Below are 15272 nucleotides of genomic sequence, written 5' to 3' on the forward strand. Positions count from 1 at the left end.
AGCACTCCATTGATGTTTTGAGGATGCGAGAACTTTTGAATTCCAATTGGACATCTGGGCCATATACCGATAAGCATCTTGGCCTGGGAATTTTGACTTTCTTTTCAATTTGAAACCTGAAGCCTCAAGATTCCTTTTTAAAGGGCAGTTTCTGACTGAACTCATTCTTTGCAGAGTCCAAAGCAGCTTGCTCTGCTTCTAGGACCCTGCCTTCTGAGAAGGCATTCTATTCTCAGTGCCAGCTTCCATTTCCCTAATAGGACTTTGCTTCTAAAAAAGTCAGTCTCTTAGCAAAACTGGCTTCCTATCTAACAATAAACTTCCATTTTTTGGCCAATTAATATTTCAGGTTCGTGAATTCCTTCACGTTGAACCTCTGCACCGACCAAAATGGGATTTTAGCAACTCTCTGACTACCACTAACCTCATCACTTGGACCAGAAAAGTTGGAACCAAAAAGCCTAAGATGTTGACCCTTAATTTAGTCTTGGAAGGAAGACTATCTAATCCAACCTTTTTGTATTATAGATGGGGAAGAAACTGAAGCCCAATTTGGTTAGATGATTTGTCTGAGGTCACACAAATATTAAGTATCAGAGGCAGAATTTGTTCCAAGGTCTTCTAATTCTCTATCTTGTGTTCTTAAGTCAAAAAATAAGTAAACAAGTATCCCTTGATGAGTTTCAAGTTCAAAGGTGCAGACAAAGTGTATCTCATGGTCCTTAAAGAATTGATTTACATGATTGTAAGGCCATTGTCAGTGATTTTTAACAGACTGGAGAATGGTAGACAAAGACAAATATTTGGAGTCTTCTCTGTGCCCTGTTGGCCCCCTCCCTTTTCTCCTTTTTCACACATGAAAAGGGAGAGGAGCTAAAATAATGCTGCTTACAAATTATAAATCAGATAACTTGGGTTTAGTTCTGGAGAAATTCTAGACCACATTATTAAAGTGATAGACACTAAAGTTCTGAAAAAAGAAAAGTAGTACAAGAGACCTAACATGGCTTCATGAAGAGGTCTTACCAAATCTCATTTCCTTTTTTTTATTTTGCCAAGGTTGCTTGACCATAGATGTTAAAACTTTAAACTATTGATCCTGATTTTGTGCTCTGAGGCCAAGTCATATCATGTCCATAGTACAGCTCTTCACAAATTTGAAAAATCTGGAGTTTTCTGTGCTAAACATCCCTAAAATTCTTCAGTTGATATTTGATCTGGAGACTTCCTAGCATCTTGATCGCTTTCTTTTAATGCTTTTGAACTTATCAGTGTCCTTCCTAAAAGATAGTGTCCAAAACTAAATACTATACTTAAGACCAAGGCACAATACTTAGTATACTAGGGTGGGGAATAGTCCATCTCTTATGGTGGAAACTAATTTACATTTACATTATTCAACATAATATTACATTAACTTTTTTGACTGCAATATAACATTATTTATTTCATCAGTATACATTCTTTAAGATTAAATTTGATTTAATTTTCAGATTTTCACTTTGTTTTTTATAACCCCTTCCCATCCTAAATTGAGAAAGTAAGAAAAGCAAAATCTCCATTACATGGACACTCAAGCAAAATAAATAAATAAATAAAATTTCACATTGAACATGTACAAAAAAAATGTAGTTAGTAGCATGTTTCTTTATTGGTCTTCTGGAATCATGGCTTATCATTATATTAGATCAGAGTTCCTAAGACTTTCTAAGTTACTTATCTTTACAATATTGTTATTGTGTATCTTATACTTCTGATTTACCACTTGATCTAAAGTGAAGTAGTTGAATGAGACAATCTCTGAAATTCTTCAGATGACCTCCTTCAGCTTTTTGTTAGATGATTTTGTGTTAAATGTCATTACAAAGCAAGGACAAGTTCAAGAATTTTCTTGGCAGAGTTACCATTCCATGAAATGACTGATGTTTGGGTTTAGCCATTCAACTAAGTCCACCATTTAATTGTTCTTTTGTGTAGATCACAGCTGTTCATTTTGTTTATAAAAATAGCCTGAGCAATTTTATTACAGGTTTTGATAAAATCAAGGTAAACTCTGTTAAGCCTTGTTTGATCAGAATTTTTTCTAACTTCTGAAGTAGAACTCTCTCTTTGTTGGGATTATTCTTTTCTTTCTGTTGTGTTCAATTCTTAATGACTCCGGTTTGCCACTTTTTTTCCTAGCTCATTTTATAGATAAGGAACTGAGGCAAGGACTATACAGAAGTAGTTAGAGAGTTAGTAATAAGACCCCACAAAGTATTCAAAGAAAGACTTGGATAAACACCTGCTGGGCTTATTATTGAAATAATTCTTATTCTGGTACAGGTTGGACTCTCATATTTTTGATTTATGGTTGATAAGCTATGGTATGTATGTAGCTATAGGTAGTCCTTAAATTGTGGTATCTGATTCATTTCAATGGGTTTTCTCTCACTATATTTGGAATAATCTGGGAGGAATTACGTCTTATATTTCTTGAAATTTGAGGTTTTTACTTCAAAGTTCTGAATAGAATTCTTTAGGGAAATTTCTACATTTATGAAAACTTCTTTCATCTATGCTTTGTATACTTGCTTCTGAGTATCTAGGTGCTACAGTGAATAGAATACTAGGCTTAGAGTCAGAAATACTCATCTTCCTGAATTCCATTCTGGCTCCAGATACTAGATGCATGACCATAGGCTAGGCATTTATCCCAGTTTTCCTCAGTTTCCTCTTCTAAAAGATCTGGAAAAGTCAATGGCAAGCCACTGTAGTATCTTTACCAAGAAAACTCCAAATGGGGTCACAAAAAGCATGACATGACTGAAAAATGAGTGAACAGCATTATACTTCTTTCTTTTATGTTTTCGGTGTTGTATTGAGTGTTAAGAGTTCTTCCTTCTTAAATTATAGAAACTTTTTCTGAACCATGTAATTTCATAACTCATATGCCTCATAAAAAATCTCAAAACTTATAACGCATAAAAAACTCAAATAAACCATGTAATCTCAACTCATAAATTTATGAATAAGTATCTGTAACTAAATATTTTAAAATCATATTATATTGAAAACCATGTCTCTGATTTCACTTATTAGTTCTAGTTCTCCAGTTTAGGATTTTTAACCTGCAGTCCATGTATTCCTTTGGCTATGAACTTGGGTGAGGAAAAATGCATTGGTATGTCCATGTACTTGGTTTCCTCTAAAATAATTTGCATTTCATGTATTTAAAAACAAAAATTCATCTAATCCCTGTCAAAGGAGTCCGTGACACTTTCCATTTTAGCCATTTGTTTCAATATTTTCTTTAAAATATTTTATTAAAATGCATGTATATACATATTTGAACATCTTTTTCATGTCTACTTTTTAAAAAATTTAAATGATATATAGTTTTCAAGAAGCAGTGCATTTAGTAGGTAGTAGAGAGTTGATCTGGAAGCCAAGAAGCCCTAACTTTTCCCTCTTAATACATGCCAGCTATGAGATCTTGAAAAAAATCACTTAATCTCTCTGTCCTGATGGCACCTCTCTCAAATTCTAAATTTCAGCGAAGATGCTGACTTGAATTTGCAGAGTTTCCTTATCCTAGACATTCCCTAAATTAATAAAATCTGTAATTCAGGCTCTCTTCTTCCTGTAGTTCCCAAATAAATTCTAGGCAAGACTGATGTTGCTTTTGAATGTTTTGAATAGATCAGTTGATCTATTATTTTGTTGGTGGTCTGTTTCTGGCTGATGATCACCACTTGATGTTTATGTAGCATTTTGTTTTTATCAAGTCTTTTATAGCTACTTTGATTTTTCTTCAAATGGTCCAGAAAGATAAGGTGGCTCTTGTTATTTATACCAGAAGCAGCCCCCCTTCCCAGGCTCATAATGAGTTAGTAATACTGTAAAATAGAATTAGATCTTTTATCACTGATGTGGTACTAGCTTTCTGAGGCAAACTGCTATTTCTTAAATAATCTGTGTCATTCTGAAATTTTTCTGTACTTTTAAAGAACTCAATTATGTCAATGTAATAACTAAACTTCTTTTCTCTTTTGGTTAATTCAAGAAACTTCTGCAACATCCAGAGTTGAGTAATAGCCAACTTCTGGCAGATTTTCTCTCTCCAAATGGTGGTGAGACACAATTTCTGGATAAGATACTGCCTGATGTAAATCTTGGTGAGTCAATTAAAAATAATTTTGTGAAGGATTAAAATAGATGGTCTAAGCATTTATGGGTGCTGATCTTTAAATCAAAAGAACTTTGGATGCAAACATCATCTCAGACACATTAATTCTTATAGTGGGGAAGTCATGTAACCTCATTCTCATTTTTCTCATCAATAAAATGGTAACATTAATACATATGTATTATATATGATGTATACCTAATGTATGCATAATATACATATTATATACTATAATACATATATTATGAGTTATATGTAAGGTATATCAATTTTAGTAAGAGTGATAATTTAATTTGGACAAAGTATTTAAATTCAGATTCTAGTTATTTTCAAAACTGCTTTATGCATATTATTTTTATGTAAATTGCCTGTCTACTTCAGGTGAAGTATCAAATCTAGGGTAAGTACCAAACTTTTAAGATTTCAAGTTATATGTCATTTGAGATTTGAGTATGTCAACAGTCTATCCATATTAACTCTTATAAAATTCAGATTGATTATGGTGTTAGATCCTTATTGTTTCTAAATTTGAATGTAAGGGAGTTGAAGAAGTGATGTCTGTAGAACTTTTCACCTTTGGGCATAAAGTTAATGATAAATAATATTGCCCCCAAATGTCTTCACTTTTTTTACTCTGATTAGTCTGGACTTGTCAGCCTTTGATGAATGCCAAGACTCAAATTTTTAAACCAGTTTAATTGTCCAATTGCTTAATTTTTTATTTTGAATTTTAAGGAATTCTTGTATACTAAAACCTAATGACATTTGGTATAATTTATAGTAAGTTAAATTACACTTTATATAAATAGATTTTTTTTCCCCTAGTCTAAGATTTATATTCTTGTAACTTGGCTACACTACTGTAAATGGATTTTATTTATGTGGGTTTCCCTGTTTTAATGAAAATTTTTAAAAAGATGAAATCACAAGAATGAGTAAGATTTAAATATTTCTTGTTTTTAGAAAGTCAACTAAGTTGCCAATATCAACTAAATAAAATTTATTTCAACTCAGGCCAATTAATGTCTAGAAAAATATTTTTTCTTAATTGGAAATTTATTAAAGCCCTTATTTTCTAAACGTCATTCTTCAAAAAATAGTTTGATGTTTGAGTATTTGGAGGCCAGCTTGAGATAGTGTTTAAATCATTCCAACAGTGCCATGAAATCTAGCTGTATGGTTTTCTGATCATGTTGAGTATATATAAACTGGAGCAGATTGTTTTAACTGAACGTGATACTTGAAACTATTTGACCAGTCTCTTTACTTTTCTGTGAGTCCTAAGACACATCACAAGTGTAGCCTTGTAAAACTTGCAACTAAAGTACAAAATGTCGAAATCCCATTGGTAAAAACTATGCTAGTTACCTCAATTAAAAGTGTTTTTAATTTAATATGAAGTTAGAAAATGTATTTAATAACCTTTTTCGATAAATAGTTTAATTTTTAAATGGAGGGGAAAAGCTTTTAGAATCTCTCCTTTTCTTATAGCACCTATAAGAATTATAAAATATGACTTCCTTTATTCTTTAGCATTCTTCTTCTTTTTTTTTAATCTCCAAATCATGTCTTCAAAATTTCCATGCTTTCCATGGCTTTATTTTCTTTAGGGGGGAAAAAAGAGCCAGAGGTTAAAACCAAAATAAAAGAAAACATAATTGTACCACTTATATTTCATTAATTAATTCATCACATATTTATTGACTGTCTTCCAAATGCAAGTGACTTTCAGGATAACAAAGGAATATATGATACATGGTTCTTGTCTTCGAGGATCTTACCAGCTTTCTATGGAGCTAAGACATGTAGTAACAATTGTATAAGTATTAATATGTTAATTATACTATGCATGTTAAAAATAGATGCAGAAAATTTTCAAAAAAGGAAAGTTTTGAAATTTTGAATTTGATGATTAGGGAAAAGCTTATGGAAATTATAATACTTGACCTGATTCATAAACATGAATAGGATTTCAGAAGGTGGAAATAGAATGAGGAATATACATGTTATAATACAAAGAACGTTGGATTTGAATTCAGGAGACTTGAATTCAATTTCTGTTTCAACATTTTGGCTGATTGAAAACCACTTATTTAAAGAGGTATTTAGTCTTAAGAATCATATAGATAGCAAATAGCTAGTATTCATTTATTGTCTGAAAAAATATATTTGCAGAAGATTTTGTCCTTAAAATAAGAATAAGGGGACTTAAGTCTGATGGGACACTAAATAAAATAAATGAAACAAAAGGGGCAGAAGATTGGACAAATGAAAATAGAAACAGAAGAGGACATATTGTAAGGTAGGGGAATATAAAGAGTGATGTTTAAAATTATGTAGGTTCTTGCAAGAATGAAAAACATTAACTTGGCCTTATCTTGAGTACTTAAGGCAGATCCAGATGTTTATTTCATAAAGCACCCAAATTACTCAGTGTTCCTGGCACATTCCTGGGAGGTAAAGGATATGTTATAGTGGTTGTATGTGAGTTAATGATTTGGGAAAAATTTTAAGTTTTTTATTATTATTGTTGTTGTTGTTTGTTTCAGAGAGGATTGTAAACTTATCTAGCATCCAAGTAGAATTTGTCAGATATGAAGTTTGGCCAGAAATTCCTGCATCCAAAAATGTATAAATAAATAGTCATAATAATTAGAAACAGCAGCAGTAGCAGCTAGCATTTATAAGGTACCTACTTTATGCCATGGACTGTGCTGATCACTTTACAAATATTAGCTCTTTTTTAGCATTATAGCAACTGTGGGTGGTAGGCATTAATATTATAAAAGAGAACATAGTTTTTCATTCAAAGGAACTGAGGCAAAAGATGTTAAATGACTTGTCCAGAGGTCACACACACATCTTGCAAGTGTCTGAAATAAAATCTGAACTCAGATCTTCCTGACTCAAGACCTAGCATTCAAACCACTTTGTTATCTAATTCCTCCAACATAAAATAATAAGTTGCATTTGAAGCTGTTAATATTTCCCAATCACTTTTTAGATTGCCTTCTGCTTGAAAGCATATTTATTAATTAATTATTAAGGTTAAAGAAAAAAACAATTCCTATATTAGAAATGATTATTTCACAATATAAATTTTCATTGAGAGTAAATGATAAAATGTATTAGTGACTTTGATAAGTGAAATTATCATTTCAGGCAGTTCATTTGAGTAATAAATATAAGCTGTTACCAGATGAGATTTTTAATATGTCATGTTTTTAAATTTCAGGGAAAATTATAAAATCTGTTCCAGGAAAACTAATGAAAGAGGTGAGTGGCCATTATTTCTAAATATTTTGTGAATAACAAGAGCATAGTAAATTTCTTTGTTTCTATCCTTTATTATTATTATTATTTTTATCAACCTTTGTGTCACTGCAGAAGGGCCAGCATTTGGAATCTTTCATCATGAATTTCATTAATTCTTGTGAATCCCCAAAGCCTAAACCAAGTAGACCAGAACTAACAATTCTCAGTCCAACTTCTGAAAACAACAAAAAGGTACAGTGTATTTAAAAAAAAAAGATTTTTTTATTATCATTTTGCTTTTGGTCCAGTTTGAGTTGGTGTTACAATGTGCATAGAATAGGACAATCTTAATGAGCTTGATGGAGCTATGACCATCGTTTCCTTTAAATGAAGATCCGCTGTCACAGTATAAGAGATGCAGTGGGTAGAATATTTATTGTTACAATCAAGTTATAGCAAACTGCCACTACATGACATATTCATTCTCACAAAGCACTAAGTTACACAAAATTTCATAATTAAAACCATAGAACTTAGGGGGAAATATGGCAAGAGTCTGATATCCAAAACACCATTCCTCCTGCCCCCTCACATATTAATAGCCATTTTCCTTTAGATAAATGGTCAAAGGATCTGAACAGTTCTGAAAAGAATTTCAGAGTATTCACAATTATATGAAAAAATACTTCGGATCACTAAGAAGAAATACAATGAGAAATACAAACCAAACAAAACCCTGAAGTTTCCTTTCAAAGTGGCAAAAATGGAAAAAAAAAAAAATGGCAGCAATGTTAAGAGAAATTGTGGAAGGATTGTGAAATGATATGACTATTTTCAAAAGTATTTTGGAATTAAGCCAATAAAAAGATTAAAATGGCCACTCTTTTACTAGGCTTATATCCAAGGGAGCCATTGATAAGAAACAAGTTCCCATATATTCAAAAAATATTTACAGCAGCGCTTTTTTGATAGCTAGTAATTAAAAATAAGGTGGATGCCCATTAATTGTGGAATGCCTAAAAAAATTGCAGTGCAGGAATAATAGAATGTTACTATGCTGTAAGAAATGATGCTTGTAAGAATGTGTGATGATCAACTATGAAACTTGGTTCTTTTCAGAAGTTAAGTGATCTAAAGCAATCCCAATAGACTTTGGACAGAGAATGTCATCTGCATCCAGAAAAAGAACTAAGGAGTTTTTTTTTTTTTTTTAAATCTCTCCCATGCTTTTTCTCTTTTGCTCAGATTTTTCTCTCCCAATATGATTCATAAAGCAATATGTGTTAAAAAATTTTTTTACAAATTAAAAAAAAATTCCAAAACTAACTTTAAATTCTTTTTAAAGAAAAAATAAATAACGTGATCAAAAATAAACCCAAAAAAATGTTCATAATGAGTAGAGATGCATGGAAAGATCTAAATGAACTAATGCAGAGTGAAGTAAGCAGAGCCAAGAAAACAATATATACAATAACTACGACAATAGAAATGGAGAGAATGACACACTAAAAAAATTAAAAGTAAATGTAACAAAATTATAAAGATGAAGTAGGACTCAAATTAGAGATAGAGGGGACATTCCCAAACTATCCCTCTATGGAGGTAGGTAGTCCATAGTTGGTTATATACACTGCACATTTTTGGATCTTATTAATGTTTCAGTTGTTCTGACTCTGTGACATTTTCACCCCCTCCCCCCCCCCCCCCCCCCCATACTCACATATACACTTTTCCTCTTTCCAAAAAAAATACTATTATTTATATTGAATAGCTCTGTGGGAAGGGGGGAAGGGGAAAAGGGGAGAATACTTGGGAGAACTATGATGATTTTAGAAGCAAAAAATATCAATAACTTATTTTAAAAAGAAATTTGGGCTTTACCTGTGACCCACATTAGAAAATTGGACAAGCAGTAGCTCCACTTGGAGACCATGGAGGGAAGGGAAAAGCTAGGGGAGAGAATGTAAGTGGAACCCCTTTCCCCTGTGTACCAGAAAATATATAATAAATAGGGCAATTTTCTTTGAAAAAGGCTTAAAATTTGCATGTGGAAGTAGCTATTAGTAGGATTGCAATTTAGAAGAAGTGATGCTGTTTTCTTCATTTTTGCAGTTTCTTGTGGAAGAAATTGTGGAGCAGGAAACTTAAATTGGCAAAATATTCCTTATGTCAATAGTATTGGAACAGATTCACCTTTTTGAAACATACATTATAGCAGAACTGATCATATTTTAAAATTTTTCTTGGGTATAGTTCTATATTATATTCCATATTTGTAGACAGTTGTAGTTTTTGGAGCATGGCTAATGTTCCTGGATGTTAAGACCAGAAGTGTAGTGATGGGAAATTGGGAAATAGAGATATTTTACCCTGACTATAGATTCCAGTTAAAATTGATTTTCTACCCATATTTCATTTCTGTTCCCCTAAAACTAATTTTTCTTTTACTGGTTAATATAAGATCCCATTTTTACCATCTTTCTCCTTTCAGTCCTTGGTTTGCTATCATTTTTTTCATGTTGCCCATTTTTTTTCCTGCAATATTTAGGCTTTTAGACTTTTTTAGGAAACAGAGTAACATATACATATGTGTTAAATCTGAAACAATATGAATTTTCATCAAAGTTATCTAGTCTTCCATAACACTCCAGTACCACGAAGCATAAATATCAAAACTGTACACTCCTTATAAGTTGAACTTGTTACAATTTGTTACACAGATTTTTTTTATCTAACAATTTATTGAAATCAGCAAAGTACAGTTACAATCCATACATAAACATAGTTGTTAATTCAGTATGAATAAACTTTCTAAATACAGCCTTATATGAAGATTTTATTCATCAAAGTTTTACATGTGTTCTATTAAATTATTAGTTTTTAAAACAATGACTATTATCATAGTGATATTAGATATCATTATATTGTGTTACTATATTATCACTAACAACTACTATCCAAACTGCCACCAACATAGAGATACAGGTACGGGAGCCTTAGAAGTGGAGGCATTTTGCAGACAGGAGATTTTGCTTTCAGCCTGGCTATGACAGTCATCATCCAAGGAGGAAGTGGGTCCTGTGGAGAAGGAGCTAGCCATCCCTCCCAATTTCACACAGGCCAGGCAAAACTAGGCTGGTTGAAACAGTAAGACACTGAGGGAGGGACAGGAGGCAGAAGAGGGTAGGCAAGTCAACCTGCCACCACCACCTTGACCCCCATCTTCGATCCCTTCTATGGAGACAGCCAGGGTCTTGACCCAAGAGCCTTGAAATAGTAGTGGTTCTATCCCCTTTCAACCCAGCTTATATATGCAGCTGTCATCTTGGACAGCAATCTCTGTGGAGGTACAATCTGCCAGTTACTCCTGGAGGTGCTTCAGGTTCATGTTTTGAAGATCCCCAAAAGAAAGTTTTTGCCACTAAAATCCTTGATGTTGTCCACTGTTTCAACACTTGAAACTGATATAACTTTATCAGTAGAAATGACAAGAATAGGCATTACTATCTACTTCGCTGCTATACCCTAAGGACCATGGAACCTGTTCCAGATGACTTTTAGCTGAAACCTTCCATATGTATTGTCTGCCTCGTTAAAATGTGACATAAAGAACAAGGACTGTCTTTCTTTCCTATTTATTTCCCCAGCAATTAGCACAGTACTTGACATATAGTTAGCATTTAACAAGTGCTTCATTCATTCATTATTGAGAGAGGAGTGATATGAGCAGCTGGTTTTGTCTCATTTACTGGGTGATATTCCTAATAAAGAGGAAAGTTACTGAATGAAAAATAAAAATGATTTTTTTCCTGTGATATGTTTGTAAAGAAAAGTTTAAAAAGCTTGTAGTGGTTCTATTGAGGAAAAGAAACAATAAAAGAATGTACATGGGTGTGTGAGACAGACAGACAGACAGATATTCACCTATTGTTTGACTTGTTTCTCAGAATTTTGCAAAGGAAAGCAAAACTTTGTAGAAACGTTGTAAAGATGACAAAAGAATTTTGGGTAAAGATACAGATATACAAAGGGCATTTTGAGTATTAAGGAAAGAACAGTCAAACACATTTATTTTTGGAGTAAAAAGAAGTGCTGTGTAACATCTTTTGAAATTATTTTGGCTAAAAATAGAGGACAGAGGCAACAAACTGGGAAGGAACTTCTATGAGAGAAGAATTTTATTATTGACAGCAAAATGGTGTGGGAATAAACTAGTGTGCAATATGTGGACTCTCTTAATATGAATAATTATTTTGTGAAACATTTAACAAAGCAGCAATATTACTATCGTGAGGAATGTAAATCTGGAGAGACAGTTTCTAAATAATTAATAATTTGTTAATTAGGGCAGCTAATAATTAGTAATTAAGGTGAGAGTATACAGCCTTACTATTTTTTCTATTCTTGCTTCTTGACCTACATATAGGTTCCTCAGGACACAGATAAGATGATCTGGTACTCCCATTTCTTTGAAGACTTGACAGATTTTGTTGTGATCTCCCCAGTCAAAAAAATTTAGTGTAGCCAATGAATCAGAAGTAGATGTTTTTCTGGAATTCCCTTGTTTTTTCCATTAATTAAATTAAATTAATTAAAAGCTATTGCTTACAATTTGGTCTCTTGTTCCTCTACCTCTTTGAAAACCAGCTTTTTCTTCTGGTAATTCTTGGTTCACATATTTTCTGAAGATCAGCTTACAAAATCTTAGGCATAAACTTGCTTGTATGTGAAATATGCACAACTGTTTGGTACCTTGAACATTCTTTGGCATTGCCCTTTTTCAGGATTGGGATATAAGCTGATCTTTTTTAATCCAGTGACCACTGTTAAAGTTTCCAAATTTGCTAGTATATTGAGTGCAGCACTTTAAAAATCCAAAAAGATGATATTATTAAATAGCTCATCTGGAATTCCAGGACTTCCCTAGCTTTTCTGTTAGCATTGCTTCCTAAGGTCTACTTGACTTCATTCTCTGGGATGTGTGGCTCTAGATCAGTAACCACAACATCATGGTTATCACTAATATTAAGATCTTCTAAAATATTTTTTAATCTAGTCACCTCTTCTTAATCTCTTCTGCTTCATTTAGGTTCTGACCATTTTTGTCTTTTGTCATGCTAATTTCTGCATGAAATGTTCCTTTGATATTTCTTATTTTCTTGAAGATTTCTTATCATTTCCACTCTATTTTTTTCTTCTCATTGCTCATTTAAGAAAACCTTATCTTCCCTTGCTGTTCTCTACAATTCTGCATTTCAGTTAGGCATATCTTTTCATTTTTCCCTTTTGTCTGTCTTCTTTCCTCAGTTAAATCCAGAATTAAGGTTACCAGTAGAAAAGGCAATAATCTCAAATATCTCAATACCACTCTGATGGCAGAAAGTGAAGAATTAAGATACCTTTTGATGAGGATGAAAGAAGAGAGTGTAGAAGCTGGTTTGAAGATTAATTTTTTAAAAATGGAAATCTTAGTAACTATTTCCATTATAACATGTCAAATGGAGGAAGAAGAAATAGGAGCAGTGTCAAATTTTTATTTTGGGAGGCTCAAAGATCACTTCAGATGGTGACTGTAGCCATGAAATTATGAGACTTGCTCATTAGAAGGGAAACTATGGCAAATCTGGACAGCTTATTAAAAAGCATAGACAGGCCTTTGCCAACAAAGATTTAAATAGTCAAAGATACGGTTTTTCCAATAACACTGTATGGTGGTCAAAGCTAAGCACTACTGAATTGATGCTTTCACATTGTGTTGGTTGAGAAGATTTTGAGAGTCCCTTGGACAGCAAAGAGATCAAATCAGTCAATACTTAGAAAATTTAATACATGCTATTCACTGGAAGGTCAAATTCTGAAGTTGAAGCTTATATAGTTGAAGGCAAAGGGAAAAAGGGACAGTAGAGGATGAGATAGTATTATGGAAACAATGAACATGAACTTGGACAGATATCAAGAGACAGTGGAAGATAGAAGGGTCTCTGGCATGCTTTCTAGGATCCATGGGTTCATGAAGAGTCAGACATGATTGAACAACTGAACAACAACAAAAAAACCTAAAAGGAAGACCATGTCCTTTGTGATAATACAATATTAATGTTAACTATTGGGTCTATTCAAATGTAGTTGACTTTCCATTCAACTTTTCTCATAAGAGTTATAAATGCATTGGCCAGCAAGAAGTAATTAGATCTTATATTAAATCCTTTTTTTTTTTTTCCATTTCAGCAGACATTTGTTAAGGTCTAGCAACACACAAGGCACTGTCTTGGGCACTTTTTATGAAAGCAGTCTTTCAGTCTTTGTCTTTGAGGAGCTTTCCTTTTATTGTGATATTGTGATAACTATGCTTAGTTCTGTTCCTGCTATGTCAGTGCTTCCTAGGGCAGTATTCATGTTAACCATTAAATTTGAGGTGAAAAAAAAATTGATGAAAGGGCTTCTTTTTACAAGAGCGGCATACTAGGGACAGCTAGGTGGCACAGTGGATAGAGTACCAGCCCTGAAGTCAGGACCTGAGTTCAAATCTGGCCTCAGACACTTAACATTTCCTATCTGTGTGATCTGGGGCAAGTCACTTAACTCTAATGGCCTCAGCAAAAAAAAAAAAAAAAAAAAGTGGCATGCTCAGGAACTCTTGATAGGCAAAATCAGATCAGTTCTGTCTTGTTTAAGAACCCCTTTTGTAACAAATTACAGTTTTTATATGGTGAATGATATTTGTGTAGTAGGTAATCTGAAAATAACATGACATTTATAATATAGATCTGCATAAGAATTGTGCTGTTTAAAATAATTTGCTTTTTACATTTTGTTAGCACCAAGTGATGTTAGCAGGAATTTAATTTTTAAAGAATCAATTATTAATGTAATCTCATTGTTGGATGTTTTCTTCTAGTTCATGAAAAGTTATAACATCTTTTTAGTGTTAATCTATAGTAAAAATATTTAACTGTACATAATCTGAATTTTCAGCTTTTTAATGACCTATTCAAGAACAATGCAAACCGTGCTGAGAACACAGAGAGAAAACAAAATCAGAATTATTTTATGGAAATGATGACTGTAGAGGGTGTCTATGATTACTTAATGTATGTAGGTAAGGGATGATTTTTTCATTCAATTTTATTTTGTGTCAAATGCCTAATGATGCATCCACAATGTATCCAACTTTAGAATCTGTTTCTGATTGGAGATTAAGATGTTTTTTAACACAATGTTGTCGATCAGAATTAATCACTTATATGTTAAAGTTGTTAATCAGTAGTCTTTGTGTGTGCCATGTTGATATGCCAGTTAGCATAATTTATATATGCTTTACTTATAAATATCAGAAAAGACCAATTTATATTAACAGAAGGTAATATATTATTGTTTTCAGGTCGAGTAGTTTTCAGGATCCCTGATTGGTTTCATCATTTCTTGATGGGAATACGAATCCTCTTGAAAAATACTTTAGAGACATATACTGATTACTATCTGCAGTGCAAACTAGAGCAGCTATTTCAGGAACACCGTTTAGTGTCACTTATAACACTTCTTAGAGGTTTGTATTTTTCATTTTTATATTATCTGTTTTGTTTGCTTTTTTGAGTAATTATCATATATATATCACTGAGAAAATTTTGTGATAATTTGGAGAAAGATATTTGTGTGCATGTTGTCTATTTATGTTAATATTCCTTTGAAGTATGGTCTTGTATTTTTTTCCTACAAAATGCAGCAGTATTTCATTCTAAATTGAAATAAAAATCAAAAATATATTCTATCAAATAGAAGTCATTTCTATTGACAAATGTCAATAGAAGACAAAATGTCATTTATACAAAAGATAGTTATTAAGTATTCA

The 15272-nt window shown here is 32.5% G+C and overlaps 1 protein-coding gene across 6 annotated transcripts in view; it reads left to right on the forward strand.

Annotated features, from left to right (window-relative positions):
* The window catches only part of SNX14 (sorting nexin 14), a 113976-nt gene that overhangs the window by 83040 nt on the left and 15664 nt on the right, over positions 1-15272 (forward strand). For all 6 annotated transcript variants that reach the window (XR_002770250.2, XR_002770249.2, XM_023503097.2 and 3 more), the window contains 5 exons: positions 4046-4157; positions 7404-7444; positions 7556-7675; positions 14399-14522; positions 14805-14969. Coding sequence is in view for 4 of the 6 variants with exons in the window: in XM_023503097.2 (XP_023358865.1) it covers positions 4046-4157; positions 7404-7444; positions 7556-7675; positions 14399-14522; positions 14805-14969 (562 nt within the window). In the remaining 2 variants the exon portion in view is untranslated. The remainder of the gene's footprint in view (positions 1-4045; positions 4158-7403; positions 7445-7555; positions 7676-14398; positions 14523-14804; positions 14970-15272) is intronic.

Source organism: Sarcophilus harrisii, chromosome 4 (assembly GCF_902635505.1).
Source record: "Sarcophilus harrisii chromosome 4, mSarHar1.11, whole genome shotgun sequence".
Classification (NCBI taxonomy): Eukaryota; Metazoa; Chordata; class Mammalia; order Dasyuromorphia; family Dasyuridae; genus Sarcophilus; species Sarcophilus harrisii.